The sequence below is a fragment of the Mastigoproctus giganteus genome, chromosome 4, assembly GCF_048544385.1.
Source record: "Mastigoproctus giganteus isolate SK-2022 chromosome 4, ASM4854438v1, whole genome shotgun sequence".
NCBI classification, from domain to species: domain Eukaryota; kingdom Metazoa; phylum Arthropoda; class Arachnida; order Uropygi; family Thelyphonidae; genus Mastigoproctus; species Mastigoproctus giganteus.
The window spans coordinates 71,459,386-71,479,837 of NC_143578.1; the positions used below are offsets into that span (position 1 = coordinate 71,459,386).

The 20,452-nt window shown below is 36.5% G+C and overlaps 1 protein-coding gene across 1 annotated transcript in view; it reads left to right on the forward strand.

The window, feature by feature from the left end:
* Positions 1–20,452, forward strand: part of Galphai (G protein alpha i subunit) — a 180,767-nt gene that overhangs the window by 107,065 nt on the left and 53,250 nt on the right. The window contains exon 4 of the mRNA XM_090371600.1: positions 6,392–6,549. Within this exon, the coding sequence (XP_090227726.1) occupies positions 6,392–6,549 (158 nt within the window). The remainder of the gene's footprint in view (positions 1–6,391; positions 6,550–20,452) is intronic.

Here is a 20,452-nt window from a genome sequence, read left to right on the forward strand (position 1 = left end):
TATTATATGATGCTTGGTTGGTTTGGTATTTGGTTTTTAGGAGCATTAGCAACTAAGGCCATATTGCTCCGGGATATGTGGTGGCCATTCCCTGACCTTTCCGCATCCTCCATATTTGGTGGTCATGGGCTTGAACCCCAGTCTAATCAAGAAGCGTGTGCTACGCACTGTTGCTCCTGCTCACCTGGCTATAGAGGCGCCATTATATGATGCAGAATGGACTCTAATGATACTGATTATTTTCTTAGTGGAGGCAAACTATTAATGCTTTGTCCTGTGGAAACATTTCCATGCTTTATAAACACCTTCAGATTTGGTCCTCTTGTAACCAAACTTGTGGTGCTATCATCAAAAATTCCATTACAGGTATATAAGTATGCGAAAACCATATTTTTCTATAGGGCTTAATTTTTTAGTAATTAATTTTTAAAAATGTTCAAAGGCTTTATAAGCACTATAGATTTAAAAGAAATTTACTCAAATTGGATATAAATATTTGACATGCAATTAACCTGGAAAAGATAATAATACTGCATTCAAAACATTGACTCATTGCCTATTACTGTTGCATCCAGTAAAGAGGGATCTTCATCAACAGCTTGAAGCATTGAAAAGAGTTCATTCAAGCCCTGAGCAGCTTGTGTTTGTCAGTTGTACAGTGTGAAATGGACTTAGTGTAGATCTGCCAGAATTACCCAAATCATTTTCTTATTAATGTGAAGTTCTTTCATCATTTGAATATAGTCATTCAATCATCATATATAATTTGTGTACATTGTTTTCAACTATTTATGGAGTTCACAGTAGTTGTCATCATTCAAATCCCCATGACCATCCTGAAATCTTGCAAATCAGTGAAAAAAAAATTACCATATACTTGTTTTACAAATTTATAGGGTTCAGTTGTACTTTTCATCAACTTGAAACATGTAACATGCTCTTTGTTCCATTACTCAACACTTTGAACAGTGCAACAGTTTTAAAATGTCTGCATGCAAATGACAATATGTGATATGCAAATTGTCCTGTAGAGGAAAGTAAACATGTAGGGCAACTGCCATGTGCTGCATTATGGTCCTATATACTTTGATGTGTGTGTGTGTGCGCGCGCGCGCAGTGGACTCAGTCCTGTAGACCTCTCCAGTTCCATTGAATTACAGTGTGCATTATTCTTGTTTAGTAGATGAATCTGTTTGTTTCTTCATAGTAAGTACCTGGTTTATTTCTGTCAGTTTAGTTTTTTTTAGGAAAGAGAGGACAGATGCCCAGTATCTGTCCTCTGCATATATCTCTAATATTTCCTTTTGGTCAGATTTGTCATCAGTATCTATATGGGTATTTCAATTGCTTTTTATCAAATTATAGTTCTGTCCTTTTGTTTTTGTTGACTCGGTTGGGATGGTGGTTGGAGAGATTGAAATCTGTGTATTGTTTGCTTGGGCACTTACTGATTGCTCAGAAGACTGCTGCATGGAAGTAAGTAGTGATTGGACCTTGTTAGCTAGCGAAATATTTACAGCGATCCGTGTGTCAGTCTGTGTTCCTAGACTGTTGTTGCTGTAGCATAAGTATGTTTCACATATGACAAAACTTGCTTTTTTGGCATCCTTGATGTGTTACCTTGTGTTTTTATCTGTTTTTATTTTTGTATTTATTTTTCCATTTCCATTGTGCACATGACCTGTAGCAGTTTGGAAGGTTAGTCAGTTTGTAGTTCCAAGGACCATGCACAAACAAACTCCTCAACAAGCAGTTTGAGAATGCTCATATTTCTGGCATTTGTAGTATCTTATAAGATTCAGAATGTATGGGTGGCTTCAACAACTTAAGTAGCTTGCTTTTATAGTATTTAGCAAGATTGGTGTGCTGAAAGTTAGCATGTTACCAATATATTATCTTTTCTAATAAGAAACTGTTTTACCTGTACAACCCTTTGATTCTGTATTTTCTGGATGATTTCTTCCTCTGTGATTAGGTCCCATTCAGCGATGACTCCTTTGTAGGAGTTACCTTGATAGGGATTTTGCTTGTTTAGAGCTGCTAATTCTTTGTTTACGGTGTCAACAAGTAGATATTCCAATTGGAGTTCTGACTGTCTTTGGCGAACCAGCAGAATTTTCTAGATGTTTTTGAGTGAGAAAGGGTGACTGATTCAATAATGAATAGAACGGGAAAAACAATGGAGAGTCCTGTTGAGGTTGGCTAATTTTTAATCTTTTAGGATTAGAAGTGTCATGATTTGGCTTAATTATAACCTGGATGGTAAAGTTTGCTCCTTTTTGCCTGGGGGGGGGGGGTTAATTTTACCATCCAGAACTCTGGCCCTGCCTCATGGAGGCAGCAGCAGTACCACCAAGTGACCAAACAGCAGTTAAAGTTAGTAGATACCTGGACTATTTGAATAATACAAATAAGAAAAAGGTAAGGTAACTTTATTGTCTAAGACTGCTGATTACTACCTGTAGCAAAGAACTAGTTAAAATATAGAAATAAAGAGCTCTCTATAAATGAAAAATTTGAAATCTGACGCACTCTGAGATCACTTGAGAAGAATGCATGGCACTCCAGGGCCGACAAACAAAGGTTGGGGGGGGGATAAATAGTTCTCCCTCTATAGTTCAATTTCTTTTGGATGTACTCTTGTTTAACTGTTATATATGTCAGTGGTTTGGTGTTGCCTTGTAAGTGTTTTGATCTATTATAATTTTTCATTGCGTAAAGACCTCCATTATTCATTGTGTTGCTGGGTTGATTAGTGTCTGTAATGTGGTAATGCATTGATTTGTTTAATGTTCGAAATGCAGTTGTTGGCCTTGTAACCTTCCATTGAGATGGGGCACATTGACAATCTATTTTTATTTTATTTTACTTTTTGTTTCGCACTTTTGGTCACATTGCAGTTGGTTTTCATCTCATTTATAGTGATATTTCATGTAGTTGGACTTGTACCATCAAGGGTATGCAACCAAATTTTAATTAATTGGCATTCGTGTAAATTTATGTTTTGGTATTCTTATTTAATTGGAATTCTTTCTAAATTCTTTTAGGATCACATTCCTTCTGCAACACCTTATCTAGATTTACCCCCCCCCCCCATCCTTCTTTGTTTGTTGCTGTGGTTACATACTGGTGTTTTCTTTCTATTTATCGCTTACTTGGCTTGTTATGCCACTGGCATATTCTTATTTTATGTTCTAATTGTTTCCACAACATGTGGTAGGTGATATTTTTGCAGCCACTGACATTTGCTATACTGATTGTCTTGTCTTCTTTTTTTCCATTTTCCTTTTCTTTATTATTCATTTAGTTAAAGTTTATATATATTGATATAATTAAAACTATTATGCCATTAAAATTATTTGAGTAATAACCAATAATATAATAACCATAGATAAATTATCAATTGTTTATGTACTAGCATGTCTAATGCACCAGTTACTTATGTGCAACTAAGGGCAATAGTGAAGAAGGATAAAAGGGATTTTAAAAGGGTATTAATATTTAAAATTATCACCTGCTGATTACAGCTTATATACGTATATTGATGGGCACTCAACAGGGACCCAACACCCATTAATGTACAAGTGAAAGCAATTAGCAATATACAGTCTGTTTTCTATGATATATATTCCAGTTTATTAATAGATATAGAATTTTATAGGCAAGTATGGTGAAAATTATATCAATTGGGTTATATTGATATAATTACAATAGACTCTCGATTTACCAGGATCGGATTAACTGGAACACTTCAAGACCCCAAAGTGAAAAAAAATATATATCCATAAAATTCAAGTAATAAATAGAATAGGTATAAACAGGTGTTTTGCAAGTCATAAATAAGCAACAAGAAGTGACATTATAAGTCTTAATTGGAAAATGAATGAATCTATTATCCCGTAACCCCCCCCCCCCCCAGTTGTCTTCACACCCACCACCGAAAAAACAATAGAAAGAGAACAAAAGTGTGTTTTAGTGGATTGTGTTCCATTGCACCTCAGAAAGACAATTTTTGTTGTTATTTATGTCAGGCGTGTCAATTTTTTTATAGTAAAAAATTTTTTTTTGTTTAGAAATTGCAAAAATGATGAATAAACACAGAGTTGTGTTTTCAATTGAATAAAAACTTGAAATTATTCAAAAGTTTGAAAACGGTGCATCTGTTAAATCATTAATGAACTGTTATAATGTTGGTGACCACACCAAACCATATGCGACATCATAAAAAACGAAGGGAAGCTATTAGATTTAAAATCAACATCGTAAAAAATAAAGAGAAGCATCGTATTGGACACGAGAGTAGTGAGTGGTAAGTTTTTTTATCTATCGCCATATTTTTTAGATATGTTGCTGAACATTTTTCGATATTTTTGGGTTAACCAGGAAGTCGATTATTCGGGAATTTTATTTTTACCATCTATTCTAGAAAATCGAGAATCTACTGTATATCAATTATATCAGTATAAATTTATGAAAAGACTAATGTACAAGGGCTGGTCAATAAAGAATAATTTTTTTTTTTTTTTTTACAACATACCTTTATTAATCATCCATATTTTGGTGGTTCTTGTCAAAGTAGCCCCATTTGACAAAATGCACTTACTCCAACTTTTCTGCCATTCTTCAAAAACATGGTGGAAGCCATTTTTTTGACATGCGTTTGAAAATTTCTGCCGATGTCTTTACAGCTTCTTCTAGCGACAAAACGTTTTCCTTGCAGCTCTTTCTTTAACTTTGGAATTCAAAAAAAATTGCAGGGTGCATGATCAGGCCTGTAGGGCAGATGAGGAACACATTTGACATTATTGCTGGCTAAATTTGCAATGGCAGTATGAGCATTGTGAGCTGCATGCAGGTAGATGGATGTTGCATCACATTGTTGTGATGCAACATCCATCTACCTGCATGCAGCTGTGGTCGTTTGTAACGAATGTGATCCACAAAGTGTGTAATAAGGTTCCATAACAGTCATATGACGTGGCACGACATGCTGGTAAACTATTCCTTGAATGTCAAAAAAGAGGTGACCATAACCTTTCCTGAAGAAGCCACAACTTTTTTTTTTTTGTGTTGGCAGTAAAGTGAACTTCCACACAGAGCTTTGTTGCTCTGGGTTGAAATGATGATGCCATGTCTCATCTGCCATTATCACCTTGTGCAGAACCTTACCATTTTCAGTAACCATCCATTGCAGCTCCTGACAAACTGCCATTTGACTTGCTGTTGCTCAGGTGTGAGTAGTCTTGGAACCCAGCATGCACAAACACGTGTCATATGAAAATGGTCATGGAGAATACTGTGAATGCTTTCCACTGATATTCTGAATATCTCTGCCAGTTGCCTTAGTGTTATACGACAATCTTCTCTCAAAATTAAAGAAGCAGTGTTTATGGTTTTTGTGGTGACAGCACAAAACAGTCGTGAACATTAGCGATCCAGGACCACTGATTTTTGTGATTGAATCATGTTCATCTTTAAACATTCTAAACCATCTGTGAGCTGTGCTATGTATGGAAGCATAGATTCACTTTAAGCCTTTTTTAACATTTCGTATGCTTCGGCTGATGTTTTCTTGAGACAGAAACAAAATTTGAGAGTGGCATACCGTTCCTTGCATGTCACGTCCATGCACTGAGAAACTGAAAAGGTATAAACTTGACCGACTGCTAAGTTCACACTGTGCACATAGGTCACCTGCATAGTTGCTATATGATGCAGCTTGGTTTGGTCTTAAATTACACAGCCCAACTAGAAATACCAAACAGTATATTTTTGGTATGTTAGGTATTAATATGTTAACAGTGAGAGCATACTTGTTATTTGATATTTCTGTATTAATGCATCTTCAGTTCTAATACACTGGATGATCTAGAGCAAAAGTGTGTACTAAAATTTCACATCAGTATCACTCTAGTGAATATTTTTAAGAATAATTTTAATTATTCGCTTGATTTTTTTTTTTCCTGCAACATAAATCATATTTCCTGTTGTGAATATAATGTTTGTTGATTTTTTGTGGTTCTGACAGCTTCCAGTAGGTGTGCCCACATTAGTGCACATCAGAAAACCTCACTTAGCAGACTTAAAGTTTATGGTAAAAATTTGTGAAGTAACTTCAGTTTCTGGGGCATTTATTTATTTTTTTTATTTCTTTATATATTTTTTTTTACTTATTTGATACTTGTGCTCTGTAGTGCTGCATCATTGTTATAACTTCTGAATATTTGTAATTTTTGATTATCTTAAACCCTAAAGTGCCAGGGAATCTGGGTAAACAAAAGTTTATCTGTGTTAAATATGATTTCATTAACTTTTTATATAATATAACTTCATTTCTTAGATATTATTTGTTTTACTAAGTTGTAATGGTACATACAATATGCATTTTCAGGATGATGCAAGGCAGTTTTTTACCATAGCTGGGGCATCGCAAGAAGGAGAGCTAACTCCAGAACTAGCAAATATCATGAAACGTCTATGGCTTGATCATGGTGTTCAGCTGTGCTTTGCTCGATCGAGGGAATATCAGCTTAACGATTCAGCTTCGTAGTAAGTGGAACAAAGTTTGAATGGCATTTTTATGATATTATACTCAAACCCGAATAGAAATTCCATTGGAGACAAGAGAAATATAAATGGTTGTTTCAGTTGGGACTGTAGTTACAGAGGAATTCCTTCTCCTGTAGGCAGAAGGAGGGGTCCCCCTGTAAGTTATTCCAGGTTTTTGATCCCACAGATTGCTCCATGAACACATTTAATACTGGTACAATTGCAGATATGCACATGATAAAGATCCTGTGAATCAGCACACTATGACCAGAGTAGTTTGTGTCAAAAACCCCAAAAACATCATCCTGATTTGGAAAGCTAAAATGAAAGTTTTTGTTTTTTGGATTTAAAGATGTTTGTCTGGCAAGCAAGTATTAGGGGAAATTGGGGTGATGAAAACATTAGAGTGTGTGCATGTGTGTGTTTCAGAAAAAAAAAAAAAAAATTGTATCCTTTTAAAGTTAGCATCATTTTTTACCATTTTTTTTTTTTTTTTTTCTATTAAAAAATCCGATAATTTTGATTAATGATGTGAAATTACAAATTCTTTCTATATTTGCTTTTTTACTATGTAAAGGAACTTCACAGGCCATGCATGATATTCTTTGGCAGTATTCTGCCATTTTATTGTTGATGTAATTGAATAAGTAAGTGTATGCAAGATTTGATTTGCACTAAATTGCATGTTGAATTCTAATTTTTTTTTAATTTTATTATTATTATTTTTTTGTATTGCCTTTGGAAACTAGTTTGTGTTGATGTGTGTAAGTTTCTCATCGCTTGCATGTCCCTGACACATATTTCTTACATTCACAAGTATTCTAATAAATTATATTTCTTCTTTTTAAGAGAGGTGTTGGATCTTTTTTAACTGATTTCCCATCTTGTTTATCAGTTTGAAAATTACTTCTAAGTCATTAATTTTTAACAAATTTTTCTTGTTTTTAGCCCAATCCATTTAATGTACACTATAGATGTTGCTTTTGACTCCATATTTTCCTTATTCTTGAATTTATAGTTTCATCTGTTTGCCTGAGAAAACCATTGTTTTGTAACTTTTTAATGTTTAATTTCTTCCTTTATTTTTATGCTGTAGTCATAGTCACAAATTGAAAACATTTGTGTATTAAAGTTTTAATAATATTTTAATGATTAGAAGAGAAATTTTATTATCTTCATACATGTGTATTTTTTTCTGTACACCTGGGTACCCAACACTACACCTTCTGGTGCAGTTTGGCCATAGCAGCCCTTGTGCCAATAAATCCCACTCCAACAACAACGATACCTTTTTTCGATTAAAACTTCAAAAAAGGGTTGCTGGTTATTGCCCCTCAAACTAGAAATGGAAGACATTCAAAAATGGTAGCTGGTTGTTTTCCTTCAAATTAGAAAGAGGACAACATCAGCTACTGTTTTTGGATACTTTAGCAAATGAAGAAGGTTGTGTTAGGTACAAACAAATACAGATATAGGGAGATGCTTAAATTTCTCTTCCAACCATTTACACAGTATTAAAATCTGGCTTATTAAAACTATCAAACAGATGAATTGTAATTTGTGATAGCAATGTGAAAATAGAGGAAGGAATAGTCAAATGTTCAATATATACGGGGTGATTCATGAGGAATAGTAAATATTTTGGGAGGTTATAGTATCGATTATTCTGAGTAAAAAAGTTCATATAAACATGTGTCCAATTCTCAATGGATACGGAGATACAGCTGTTTCAAAGTGGTACGCAAAAGTCATTATGAGAGGTATTAAAGAACGATAAATGACTTATTGTTTGTATTTATTGACTTTTTGAATGATATAAAACAAATAATTGACAATTTTTCTACAGTTCACAATAAATATTCGAAAATCCCACTGTAAACTTCATGCACTTTGCAACTCTTGTGGTAATATGACATGTTGTTCTTCTGAGGTTGTCTTGGCGTTCCTTTGAGGGCAGCAGTATCCAAAATGCGAGCAAGCAATTCATCTCTTTTATGCATCTTTTCTTTGTATACTGTGCTTTTCATCTATCCTCACAAACAAAAAATCTGAGTGAGGTCTTGGAGACCTTGGTGACCAATGAATGGTACCACCGCGGCTGATCCATCGTTCAGGAAAAGTTTGATTTAGATATTGTATCACCAGATGGGTATTATGTGCAGGAGCTCCATCATGCTGAAAGTACATACCAATCCTTGTAGCCAAGGGAACTTCCTCCAATAGTAGTGGACATTTGTTTTGCAGAAATTCTAGGTGAATGGGCCCTGTAACACAACAGGCCCAATCAGCTAGGTAAATGCTAATCGGCGATTAGCATTTACCCACCGACAAAATTTCAATTGTCTCCTGGTTGAAGGCATTGCACCTGCTGTATGTGAAATGGATACAAGCCGTGCTCACGTAATGTTTGCCATACTCTTGTCTGTGGAACACCAATCCCCGTAGAAATTATTTGTGTGCTAATAGTAGGACTACTTTATACTGACTGAAGAATGTTCTGTTTCATTCACATTTTGTTCATTTGCACGTTCAGAAGAAATATGAGCTCTGGGAACTATACCAGTCTCGTGCAGTTTGGTGTAAACACTGGTAAACACTCTTGAATCCGGTATTCTGCGGTTAGGAAACTATCAATGGTATTATCTACAAGCAGCAGTAGCATTTCCACTGCAAAACCATAGACAACCACCATATTGGCATATTCGGCACGTGTGAAGATGTGCAGCATTCTTAACAACACTTCTAACATCAAACAGCATCAGGTTATAACTGCTTCTTGGTCACATCTGATTTAGGGAGCTGTGTCCATCTATGTCCAATTCTCAATGGAGAATTGGACTCCGTAGCTGAGTGGTCAGGAGCGGGAGTGCAGTAGCACACGCTCTTTGAGTAGACCGGGGTTCAAGCCCCTGACTGCTGAATACGGTCGATCTGCCAACCTGCACTGGACCAGCGTGGCAGATTATGGTCCATTTCCCTCAGCATGAATTGTTGAGGAGGCTTCCATCCTGCAGTGGGTTGATAATGGCTGCACTTTACTTTTTTATATGAACTTTTTTACTCAGAATAATCGATACTATAACTCCCAAAATATTTACTATTCCTCCTGAATCACCTTGTATATTGTTTCCTAGGCAAACTATGATACGCCGATGAGCCAAAACATTATGACCACCTACTTAATATGATGTTGGTCCTCCACGTGCAGCCAAAACAGCTCATATGCGTCGAGACATGGACGCTACAGCATGGGTGAATAGCATGGGCACTCGGAGTAGCCTGTGGCTACACAGCCCCATTTTCAGCAGATTCAATGTACTGTGTGTTGTGACACATTACTCCCGTCACTAGCAATCCAATTACAGTGAGTGGTGCCATAGTCACCCTTCTGTTGCCACATACCATCCGGGAGAGCCTTCGCTCACCTTGAGCATCGATGAGCCATGGTTGTCCAACACCTCACCCACAGTTCGTGGGTTTTCACTCCTCGGACCACTTTCGGTAGGTACTAACTGTGACTGACCATGAGCAATCCCACCAGCTGTGCAGTTTCGGATATGCTCTGACCAGTCATCTGGCCATTACAATTTGGCCTTTGTCAAACTCGCTTAAGTCCACTGCCTTTCCCATCTGAAGAACAAGCATAACACTGATTAACAGAGCTCAGTATCAGGTGTTTTTTTTTTATACCGTGTCCTGACCCCTGAACGTGCCGCATTTCACCTGCAGTTGCTTCGATTTGCATAATGACTAGCTGGTCGTAATGTTTTGGCTCATCATTGTATATCAATCCGTTGATAAATTCAGGAATAAGGAAAATGGAAGTACAGTAAACCCCTGCCATTCGTGGGGGTTACTTCCTGAGAAATGCCGCGAATACAGAAAACGCGAATACTGAGTTATGGCTCCCATAGTAATAAAGGGGTTCCGTTCCAAAGTATGAAATATATAAGAAAAACTAGTCTAAAATTTTGTCTGTGTATGTATTATATGTACCTTCATAATATGACTATGTACATAGACAGTACGTAAAGTGTGTTTAGGGTCAAACGGCACCAGGGGTTTCCCCCATCTCCGCGTACAGACAGTACGTAGTGAAATGCAAGTATATGGCATCGAAATGAAAATAAGAAACAATTTAATATTAAATGTAATATTTATTAGAAATTTCAAACCAGCGCCTTTGCTAACTAAAAAACTTATCCCGCCAGTGCTATCACCAGTTTCGCTAAAGTGTTGATAAAGGAGTTTTGCCTTTTCACGAATGATGAGTGAACTTAACGGAATTTTATTTTGAGTTCAGTCTTCTATCCACAGATTTAAAGCTTTTTCCATATTTTTTAAGTTACAGAGCAAATTTTTGAAGCAATTAGCGCATTTTCACTGACACTACGGCAGATTTTTTTTCTTCCGATTTCTAGATTGATCGTACCATTGACTCATTGATTTTATAATGTTTTGCCACTGAGGAGACACTTTCACCATTAGAAATTTTGTCTAATAACTCAATTTTATTCGCTAATGTCATCACCTTCTTTGATCTTTTCACATTTCCTTGTTATTCGTAGCCATATTTTTGTACTGGTTAGAAAGAACTTTTCCACAATAAAGTCACTTTCTTCCGTTAACATACTCGAAAAAGTCTGTTTTACACTGCAAAACGGTAGATTTATCACTTTTGTAAGCATATAAATTTATTCAATTTATAAATTTATTCAAGCATATAAATTAAAAGCAAACGACGAAACCTTCCACGACAAGCGCATGACACATACCGAACAAGGATTAGCGAGAAACATCTACGATCGCGATTTTGTCACCCCTCTCCCACCCACCCACTGAGTGCTGTTTTGACCGAGAAAGATAATTTCAGCCACGCATGTTTTTTTATGGCGGAAAATGTTCACGGCACTTTAAAATTTACATTTTTTTTAGGTTTCATTTTATGTTAAATCGGCGAACGCGAAACCGCGAATAGCTGGGGTTTACTGTATATGACAAAAATTAGATTACAAAAAGGGACAATATTCATATTTTACATTAAATGGACTAGAGAAAAAAATCAAAAATAATTTGTAAAAAAAAATGTGGTTTATGGTTATTTTTGAACAAGATGGGAAATCGGTTAAAAGATCCAACACCCCTATTAATCGAGCGGGCGGGGGTAAGAGTGCAGTAGCACGTGCCACTTTGAGTGGACCTTAATAAGATTAACAGTTGTTTATGATTTATTGTAAACTCCTCTAACCTGGTGGTTGTGCTGGAGTATAAACAAGGTTTTTTTTTGGATTTTTTTAAATAGTTTATCGGGATATTTGTTAATTCAGGAAAATATATCAGGGAGACAAGTCTCATACGGGGAACTCATAAACAAGTTTGCAATGGAAATAAAAAATAATAATAATAATAAAAAAAATGAGGATTGTGAGGTGGGGGGGAGGCATGCAATCAAGTGGTCAAAATATTAGGAGAGGATTTTACTAAATGGGAAAACAAAGGAAGGTTTTTTTTTTGTTTTTTTTTTAACCAGTCTTTCACTATCCAATTCGTCCACCCTGCTGTATGTTTACAATACCATACATTCAGTATTACAGATACAATTCATAGTATCGTACAGAAAATGAAGTACATCCATTCAAATTAGGCAATAATGTCCAGAGTCCATCGACACAAGAATCCTCCAAGATGCCTTTCTCCCTGAAACAATTTGGGTATCATTGCCTACAGGGTAAGCTCCCACCTATAATTAGAATGGTACCACGTATCCTGCATTTACTCAGTTGAAATATTGAAATCTGTTCTAATGGATCATCCAACCTGGTTTTTTTCCAGTCAACTGCAAGACCATTACACAGTGCAATAATTAATTTCCTTGCTCCTCTATTTTGTAACAAGATTAATTACCTTCAGAATACCTGGAAGGCAAACTAGGATATGAAATATGCCTCTGTTCCTACCAGAAGTTGTTCACATTCAGGATTCAATGCATATAGATTTGGCAACTTTGCTATTAATTCCTCCCTAAGATCGGAGTACTCTACCTAACTCGTGTAATTTTGCAAAAAATGATCCATGTCCTGTTGATAGCCCTTGTACCAATAAATCCAACAACAACAACAACAACAATGTCCTGTCAAGAAGGTGGTGTGTAAATTTCAACTAAACCATCTGGACCAAGATTTACCATTAATATTTACATGTGGAAGAAATTTATTTGTAATTCAACCCTTAGTACTATCGTTCCCTCTCTTCTTTGTATGCACTAGTGCAATCAATTTCATTTGGTAGATGCCTGTATGGTACTCCATGCCTTAAGTGAAAACACATTGACATTGAAAACTAAATGTAGGCCTAGAAGCAGTTGTCCAGTCACTACCTGCAATGCATCATTAGAAACAGTTCTGTAGGCTGCACTTGCTTCAATAACATTGCATGCTCTATTGAAAACAGCTTCCTGAGACATTCATCTTTTGCATCCCACAGTCTAATCACATATGTACACCATAACTAACAATTGGCAAGAAGATGCAGTCATAGGATAAATTCAGTGTCCTTTCTTTTATTCTTTCCTCATTATCTGTGCAATCCTTCCAACAAATTTCTGGATCTTATCTGCTACATAAGTAATATGGGAAAAATGCTGCCTGTCATTTAGGATCCCTAAGCATTTTATCATTTTCACAGACTAGAGATGAGCTCCATATAAAGAAAACACTAGGTTTCTGGTCACTGACAGGTGCCCTTTCAATAACAGTTTTTTACTTTTTGTTGTGGACACTGTCAGTCTATGCAGTTTGATGTAGTTCCAACAGAATCAATTTTAATGTTCTTCCAGTTGTGCTCGTGAATCACCTTCCACTAACAAAACCAGGTCAGTGACATAAACTACTATCAAGACATGATTATAGTTTCATCTCAGCCATTCGTTGAGCACTGGGTTCCGTTGAAGTGGCCCAACAGATCCCTGAGAGCAACCTCTTACTATATTCCTTGTAATCATTCCACAGGAAGACTTGACAGTTACAGTTCTTTTTGTGAAATAAACCTTTATGACAGAATATAATTGCTCTGTACATTTTGCTTGTTGCATAACAAACAACATACTGTTCCAATCAATTGTGTCAAATACTGTCATGAAATCAGTAAAAATGCCCAAATTATATTAAGTCATGCACTGTTGCACACAATTGATCAGCTACTGTAATGTATCCTGTTCCCCTGCCTGCAGTGAAACTGTGTTGATCACCAAATAAAATGTAGTTACCTTGCACGTGATTCACTATTTGCACTGCCAGGAATCTTTCATACACTTTCCCAATCCACTAAATAGAGCAATCAGGCAATAAGGTTCCCCTGTGTCCTTTGGTTTCACTGGAGATTTAAAATAAGTTTTTGCAATGCCTTCTTCCGCTGGAAAGACCCCATCTCACAGACATGCATTGAAGATGCTGAGAGGATGACTTGGAATCAATCTGAAACTTCACTTGATAACCTCACCCTCAATACGGTCCATTCATGGACATTTTTTGTTTTTGATCTTGGAAATAGCCATTTCTAACTCAAGTTTAAAGTCACTCATCTCCCTTATCTTTATAACAATCATTTAACTCCTTCATTTCCAAGTATTCCTCAGGTCCAGTGTCAGTGTCTTCTACCTTTAGGTTAGAATTACCTAACAGATGATCAAGGATAAGCTGCAGGCTTTTTTCCCAAGATCTTGAAGTTCTACCATTAACATGTCTCCAACAGGGTGCCTCAACTTGTTAGAACAAATTTTGTAAACTACTCCAGGGGTCGTTATTACCACAGGAACTCACCAGTTCTTTCTAAGCTTTGTAATTTTCCTTCACAATCATGAGTATATTTTTTGTGCAACTGCTAGTAGTCATTCTTCAGAGTAATTTGCTCAGTGGTAGAAAGATATCTGATCTTTGGAATGGATTATTCAGTAACAGAATTCAATGATGAACAGGGCTAAGAGTTGGGAAATTTTAGCCTGTTAAAAAAGTAGATGAAAATTTGATCACATTGTAAACTCTTTGGAAAATTATATTTGTGCTTATCAAGCTTTAATCCAGTTGCAAGTGAGCAAGGCTTCAGAAAAGATGCTGTAATGTGTTGCCAAATAATGCATGATTTTATCAAGTGTGTGAGTAATTAATATCAGTCTTTATAAAAAAAAAAAATTCTGTTTTCATGAAGCTATGACATTAGCTTAACAAGTATGTTTCACAGAAGGAAACACACACACACACACACACACACACACACACACACACACACACACACACACACACACACACACACACACACACACACACACACACACACACACACACCAAATGAAAGTTTCCTCATATATAGTACAAGCTGTTGAGACTTTCAGTAAGGTACAAAACAATTCCATGGACTACCCTTGGGACTGAAAATGATCTGTAATCCAGCATAATGTCCTAAGATGTTGGTACGCTAAAAAACCAACAAGAGCATGCTATGTGAGTTGCATACTGGCTCCATATTCTCTATTCAAAAACACTGAGCCATGCAAAATCAAATTTCTACTTCTGCTATCAGAAAAGAAATACACACATCATTCTGGTGCATATCAAGATATGCATTGGAACGTGTATGGGAAAGATTCCAACACAGTTGCCAAAATGGTGCTAAAATCCTTTATCTCTTCAAATAAAATAAAAAATAATTTTAAAGCAATATCTTCAGAGAGAGAGAGCCTAGTAGGTTTTACAGAGTAAAAAAAAAAAAAAAAACGTGCAATTCAGTTGTATTGCATTACATATTGCATTATATTTAATATTACATTGATAAGATCTTTTCCTGTTAGATATGCCATATGACACCAGGTCCATTTGAAACTTGTTAATGAGGGGACTTGCAGACTTCACAAGAAGCAGGTCATTTCCTTGAACTAATCTAGATATTGATCTTGAATTATAACAAGGAATCCACTAGGCAAGGTATTGCCAACAGGGAAAAGCATCAATTTCACCACACAGCTGGCCAAAGATCCGGGCAATTTCAAACACCATTTAATTTTCAATTGGAATATTTCTGGATACTCACAGAGCTGATGTTTTGTTTAAGCAGGAGAGCATTTCAGTTTATGATTTAATTACTTAAAGTAATTCACAAGAAAAACAAGGCTAAAACAAATATACGAAGTCAGAGGGAAATTACAAATTCCTCTTTTAGCACTGCACTGTATTCCTAAATTTTGACCTTTTGTTGTTACTTTCCAAAATTATAAATTGAGAAACATAGTGCAGTGTTAAAAAAAAAAAAACTATGAACTGTGAATGTATGGAAGCTAGAAAAGAACAGATTAGAGCACGAGGTAGCTGCCCACATTACCATGTGACAAAAACAAGTCTTCAAATATGTTTTGCTTTAGATGTCAGAATGACAGGAATTCGTGAAATTAATTTTCTAGCCATCTTTCGTTAGGTATGGCACAGTTGTAAATTTTTTAAAAAAAATTTATTGTACTAGATGGTCCCAGCCAGCTTTGCTGGCATCCCTGCCAATATTTATAATACTGTACAGATAATTAGACTTGCAACACTAATACCACTCCCTTATAAGACACTGAAGTTCTGCACTTCATGTGCTTGCTACATTATGAGGCATCGAAGCCCTTGCTGTTCATGTAACGTGAATTTGAAGTCCCTGCCACGAAATTAGCTAATGAGAAATTACATTCAGCTCATACAATTTCAATGTGATGTCCAGTCTCGGAAAAATGTATTTTTAATAAATGAGAAACTCCAGAAAGCAAAATTCCACACCGTGGAAGTATTGTCATTAGTAAATTGCAGTCAGAAAATGAACACAGATCTGTTGCAAGAGTTGAAATATGCTTCGTTAGACATTGATGTTTCCAGTGGCCTCTGTTGAGTATACAGACTTCAAAGACCAATCAATAATCAAATGTACACCCTGAAGCACCTATCCTTTTCGAGTACTCGGACTTGAAAGATCACTCAGTGATGAAATATGGGCTAACTAGGGATAACCTGGCCTATTTGTACTAGCCCTCTTGAATCACTGATTGTCTACCAGCTGTTGGTCGTGGCACAAAGAACCATTTTGCAGTAATCTAAACTTCTCCAAGTGAAGCAGCTTAACGGAGGATATCATGTTGTAGGAACTGGTTACTTCTTGGAATTTTAATTTCAATATGATGTAGCTGGAAGATCAACTCGTGTAGCAAGAATCATTCAAGAAAATGTTTAGGAGCTTTTCACTGCATGGTGGAAATTTTTTTTGATATGATGTTTCATGGATCGCATTTTTAGGAAAAACTAGTCCCCTCCTACTGAAGAGGACGTTGGTTTTCACTTCCACCAGGATACAGCAAAGTAATTGCCTCCTATCAAAGAAGATGTTTTTACACAAGAGTGTCACTGTGGTGAAATCACTTCTTCTATTTTGCTTGCCACAACTGAAAGAAATATCCAACATGTATCCATTTCAATCACATAAGACTGGAATGTGCTATTAAAATATCCACTGCAGCACATGGAAATGCCAGAGGTCATCTTATTTCATGCTGCTCTCACACAAATGCCGTTTTGCTGTGACTGATATCTACATTTATATATTTTCACAGGGTATCTACTCACCACTAATGAAATGGTACCACACATCCTGTGCTTACCCTGACTGTCTGTTTCAGTGTCCAGTGGACAGTTATACAGTGAGCTAGCTCCAAAGTGGGAATGGTCAGGAAAATTAGAGCAATTCCTCCTATCTGACTTAAATCCTTTAAGACCCAGTTGCAGTTGTTAATATATTAGGAGATGCCTTTTCAAGCATTTGGCAAAAAGAATCTTGCTCTGCAAACTTTATCTTGAAGGAACGGACTGAAAAATTTTTTCATCTAAAGAACTACTACAAGTTGTATTTTCCCAGCCTAAAGGAAGAGCAGTTGATCAGGATGATTTCCACTTTGGCATACGCTGCCTGGTCACTTTATCAGGAACATGGAGGGTTTGGCTTTATGCAAAAATATATAAATTGAAGAGGTTACAGAATATGTGACACATACAAAAGCAATATAAATCCATATGACCCAACAAATCATTTCATCAGCAATGGAAAAATGGACAGAATTTCATGGATTTCTAGAGAGTTATGATTCTTGGTGCGCATTTAGTTGGTGTTGTAGTAAAGAGGATGGTAGCACCTTAGCAAGTGGTTAAAGACTAGTGCCAGTCTTTTATGAGTGGGAAAGCATCCAGAAAAGGTAGGTGAACTGGCAAACTGCAGCTGAAAATAAGGTGATGTGGTCAGCCTCTGTTTGGAGCAGATTACTGAGTGTAATTGTCATGAAATGGTGGAACAGTTAATCTCTTCGTTTAATATGAGACAAATCAGAAGACATCTCTACCTGCACCAAGCAAAAACTCTTCAAAGAATGCCATGCAAGATTTGGCAACAACTCTTGCAGTGCATTCTTGAAAGAATTTTTGGGCATTGTGAATTGTAGGCCATGCAGTCTGAATCTTGATTTATGTTTTTCATGAAAGAGTGCATCCTGGTACCATCCTATTATGTAGTGACAATGCAGGCCATTGGAGGAGGTGTAATAGTGTGTGTATACCTTAATACCAGCTAATCTTACTATGGAGCACTGTTGAATGCCAGAGGATCTCTAAACACTCATTGCAGATTGGATATGCAAAATTTATTGCATGCTTACTCCTATCGACAAGGAATGGCATTGAGTGAAAAAGTTGTTCAAGAACATGAAGACTTCAAGCACTTAATGTTACTCAAACTTGAAGCACCCTAACCAGCCGAGCTCTTGATCTCAATTCCATTGTGGGATGAACTGGCAACTTCACCTCTGTATATGCAAGTGTTTGTAGGGCTATTTCTAAATACCCCTACCTGAAATATGTTAACAGGCAGCTCTGTGATTGAAGGACATCCCATACAAGAATAGGGATGATGTTCCGAGATTCAATATTGAAATTTGTTGGTAAACATAACTAAATTAAATAAAGCACTTATTTCTAGGATTAATTGAAGTAAACTTTATCTAAGACAGCAATCCACAACAAGATACAATCTGCTTATATTACGATTCAGCATATTTAATAAAACCATTAATCTGACAGTGTTTAAGAAATCTTGTGCTTTGAACTTCATTAACCTATAGGCAGGGCAGCACCAGGCTATATAGCCGCCCTGGTGCTAACTTCTTATTGCCACCCCCTCACGGTCATTTTTTCTTATATAATTTTTTTTTTTTTTTTTGGAAATTTAAAAAAATATATTTCCAAAATAATATATTTTATTTTTAAACACAAAATAATATATATTATGATGCATGAAGTAAATATGTTAAAAATAAAAATAATGAAAACTACGTTTATTTTGCTTTGATCTGAAAAAGTATATATAAGCTTAATGTAAATAATAACTAATAATAATATAATAATAAAACAATAACAAAACATTATATAAAATTTAAATTGTCTTGCTTTGGCTGTAGCAAAATCACTCAGTATTTTTTTATATTTAAAGAATCACAAATATCACTCTATGCATATTATTGCCAAATTATTTAATCTTTGTTGATGAATGGACATAACTTTTTTATTAATTTTAATTTAAAAAAAGAGCGCTTACCACTAGATACTGATACGAGTATTGTTTAACATTATTCTTAATGAAATAAATAAAATAAGAAGTCTTCTTCCAGTCACATAGCTCCCTGAGGAGCTGTTGTGGCCATCAATAAATTCCTCCACTGCATCGGTCATGTGCTGTACGAGTGGCATCACAAAATGTCATGCCCAAAAGTTCGCTAATCCCATCCTTCCACCTAACTGCAGGTCATCCTCAGCACCTCAATTTTTCCTTCCATTATACACTGGTGTGCAAAACTTAAGGACCAGTCAGGTTTTCACCAGTAGCTTCTCGTAGGAGTGGCCTGGATATGGGAAAAGCATACCAAAGGAACCTCATGAGGTACGGAAATCATGAAGGACACAACAACGGAAACAAAACAGTACAGAGGGACTTTATTCAAAAATGTCAACATAGCACTGGTTGCCATGATACAGATGCATCACTACCAAAGATGGAACAAAGGGAAGAGGTGGTCCTCAGTATGAGATATGGCCACCGCTAATGTCGATGCAGGCTTTGCACTGCCTGTCCATACTTAAAACAATGTTATTGATAAGTTCTTGCGGTAACATTGGTGCCTCCGTAGCCAGGTGGGCAGGGAGCAGCAGTACGTAGCACAACACGCTTCTTGATTAGACCGGGGTTTGAGCGCCGTGACACCAAATATGGAGGATGCGGAAAGGTCAGGGAATGACCACCACATATCCCCAGAGCAATATGGCATTAGCTGCTAATGCTCCTAAAAAAAAAAAAAAAAAAAAAAGTAAATAGCGGCAACATCGTCCATTCTCTGTCAGCCCCATCTTCAGCTCGTGAACATTTTCTGGTGGGTGTGGACGTGCCACTATGTATCTCCCCAGAGCATCCCATATGTGTTCGATGGGATTTAGATTGTGGAACGGGCAGGCCAATCCATACGAACAATGTCCTCACTTTCCAAAAGCATATCAACAACTGCAATGCGATGGGGTGTGGCGTTATCATCCATAAACATGAACTCGGGACCAATGGCACCTCAGAACAGACGCACATGGGGAAGGATTATCTTAATACAGTAGCGTGCACCTGTTACAGTACTGCCTTCCATTATCTGGAGTTGTGTACGTCCATCCAAGATAACGCCTCCCCAAACGAGAACACCTCGACCGCCATATTGATCCCTTACAGTGATGTTTGTGGGGTGATACTGTGTACCAACTTCTCGCCAGAATCGCTGCTGAGACTGAATCTACTCTCATCATTAAAG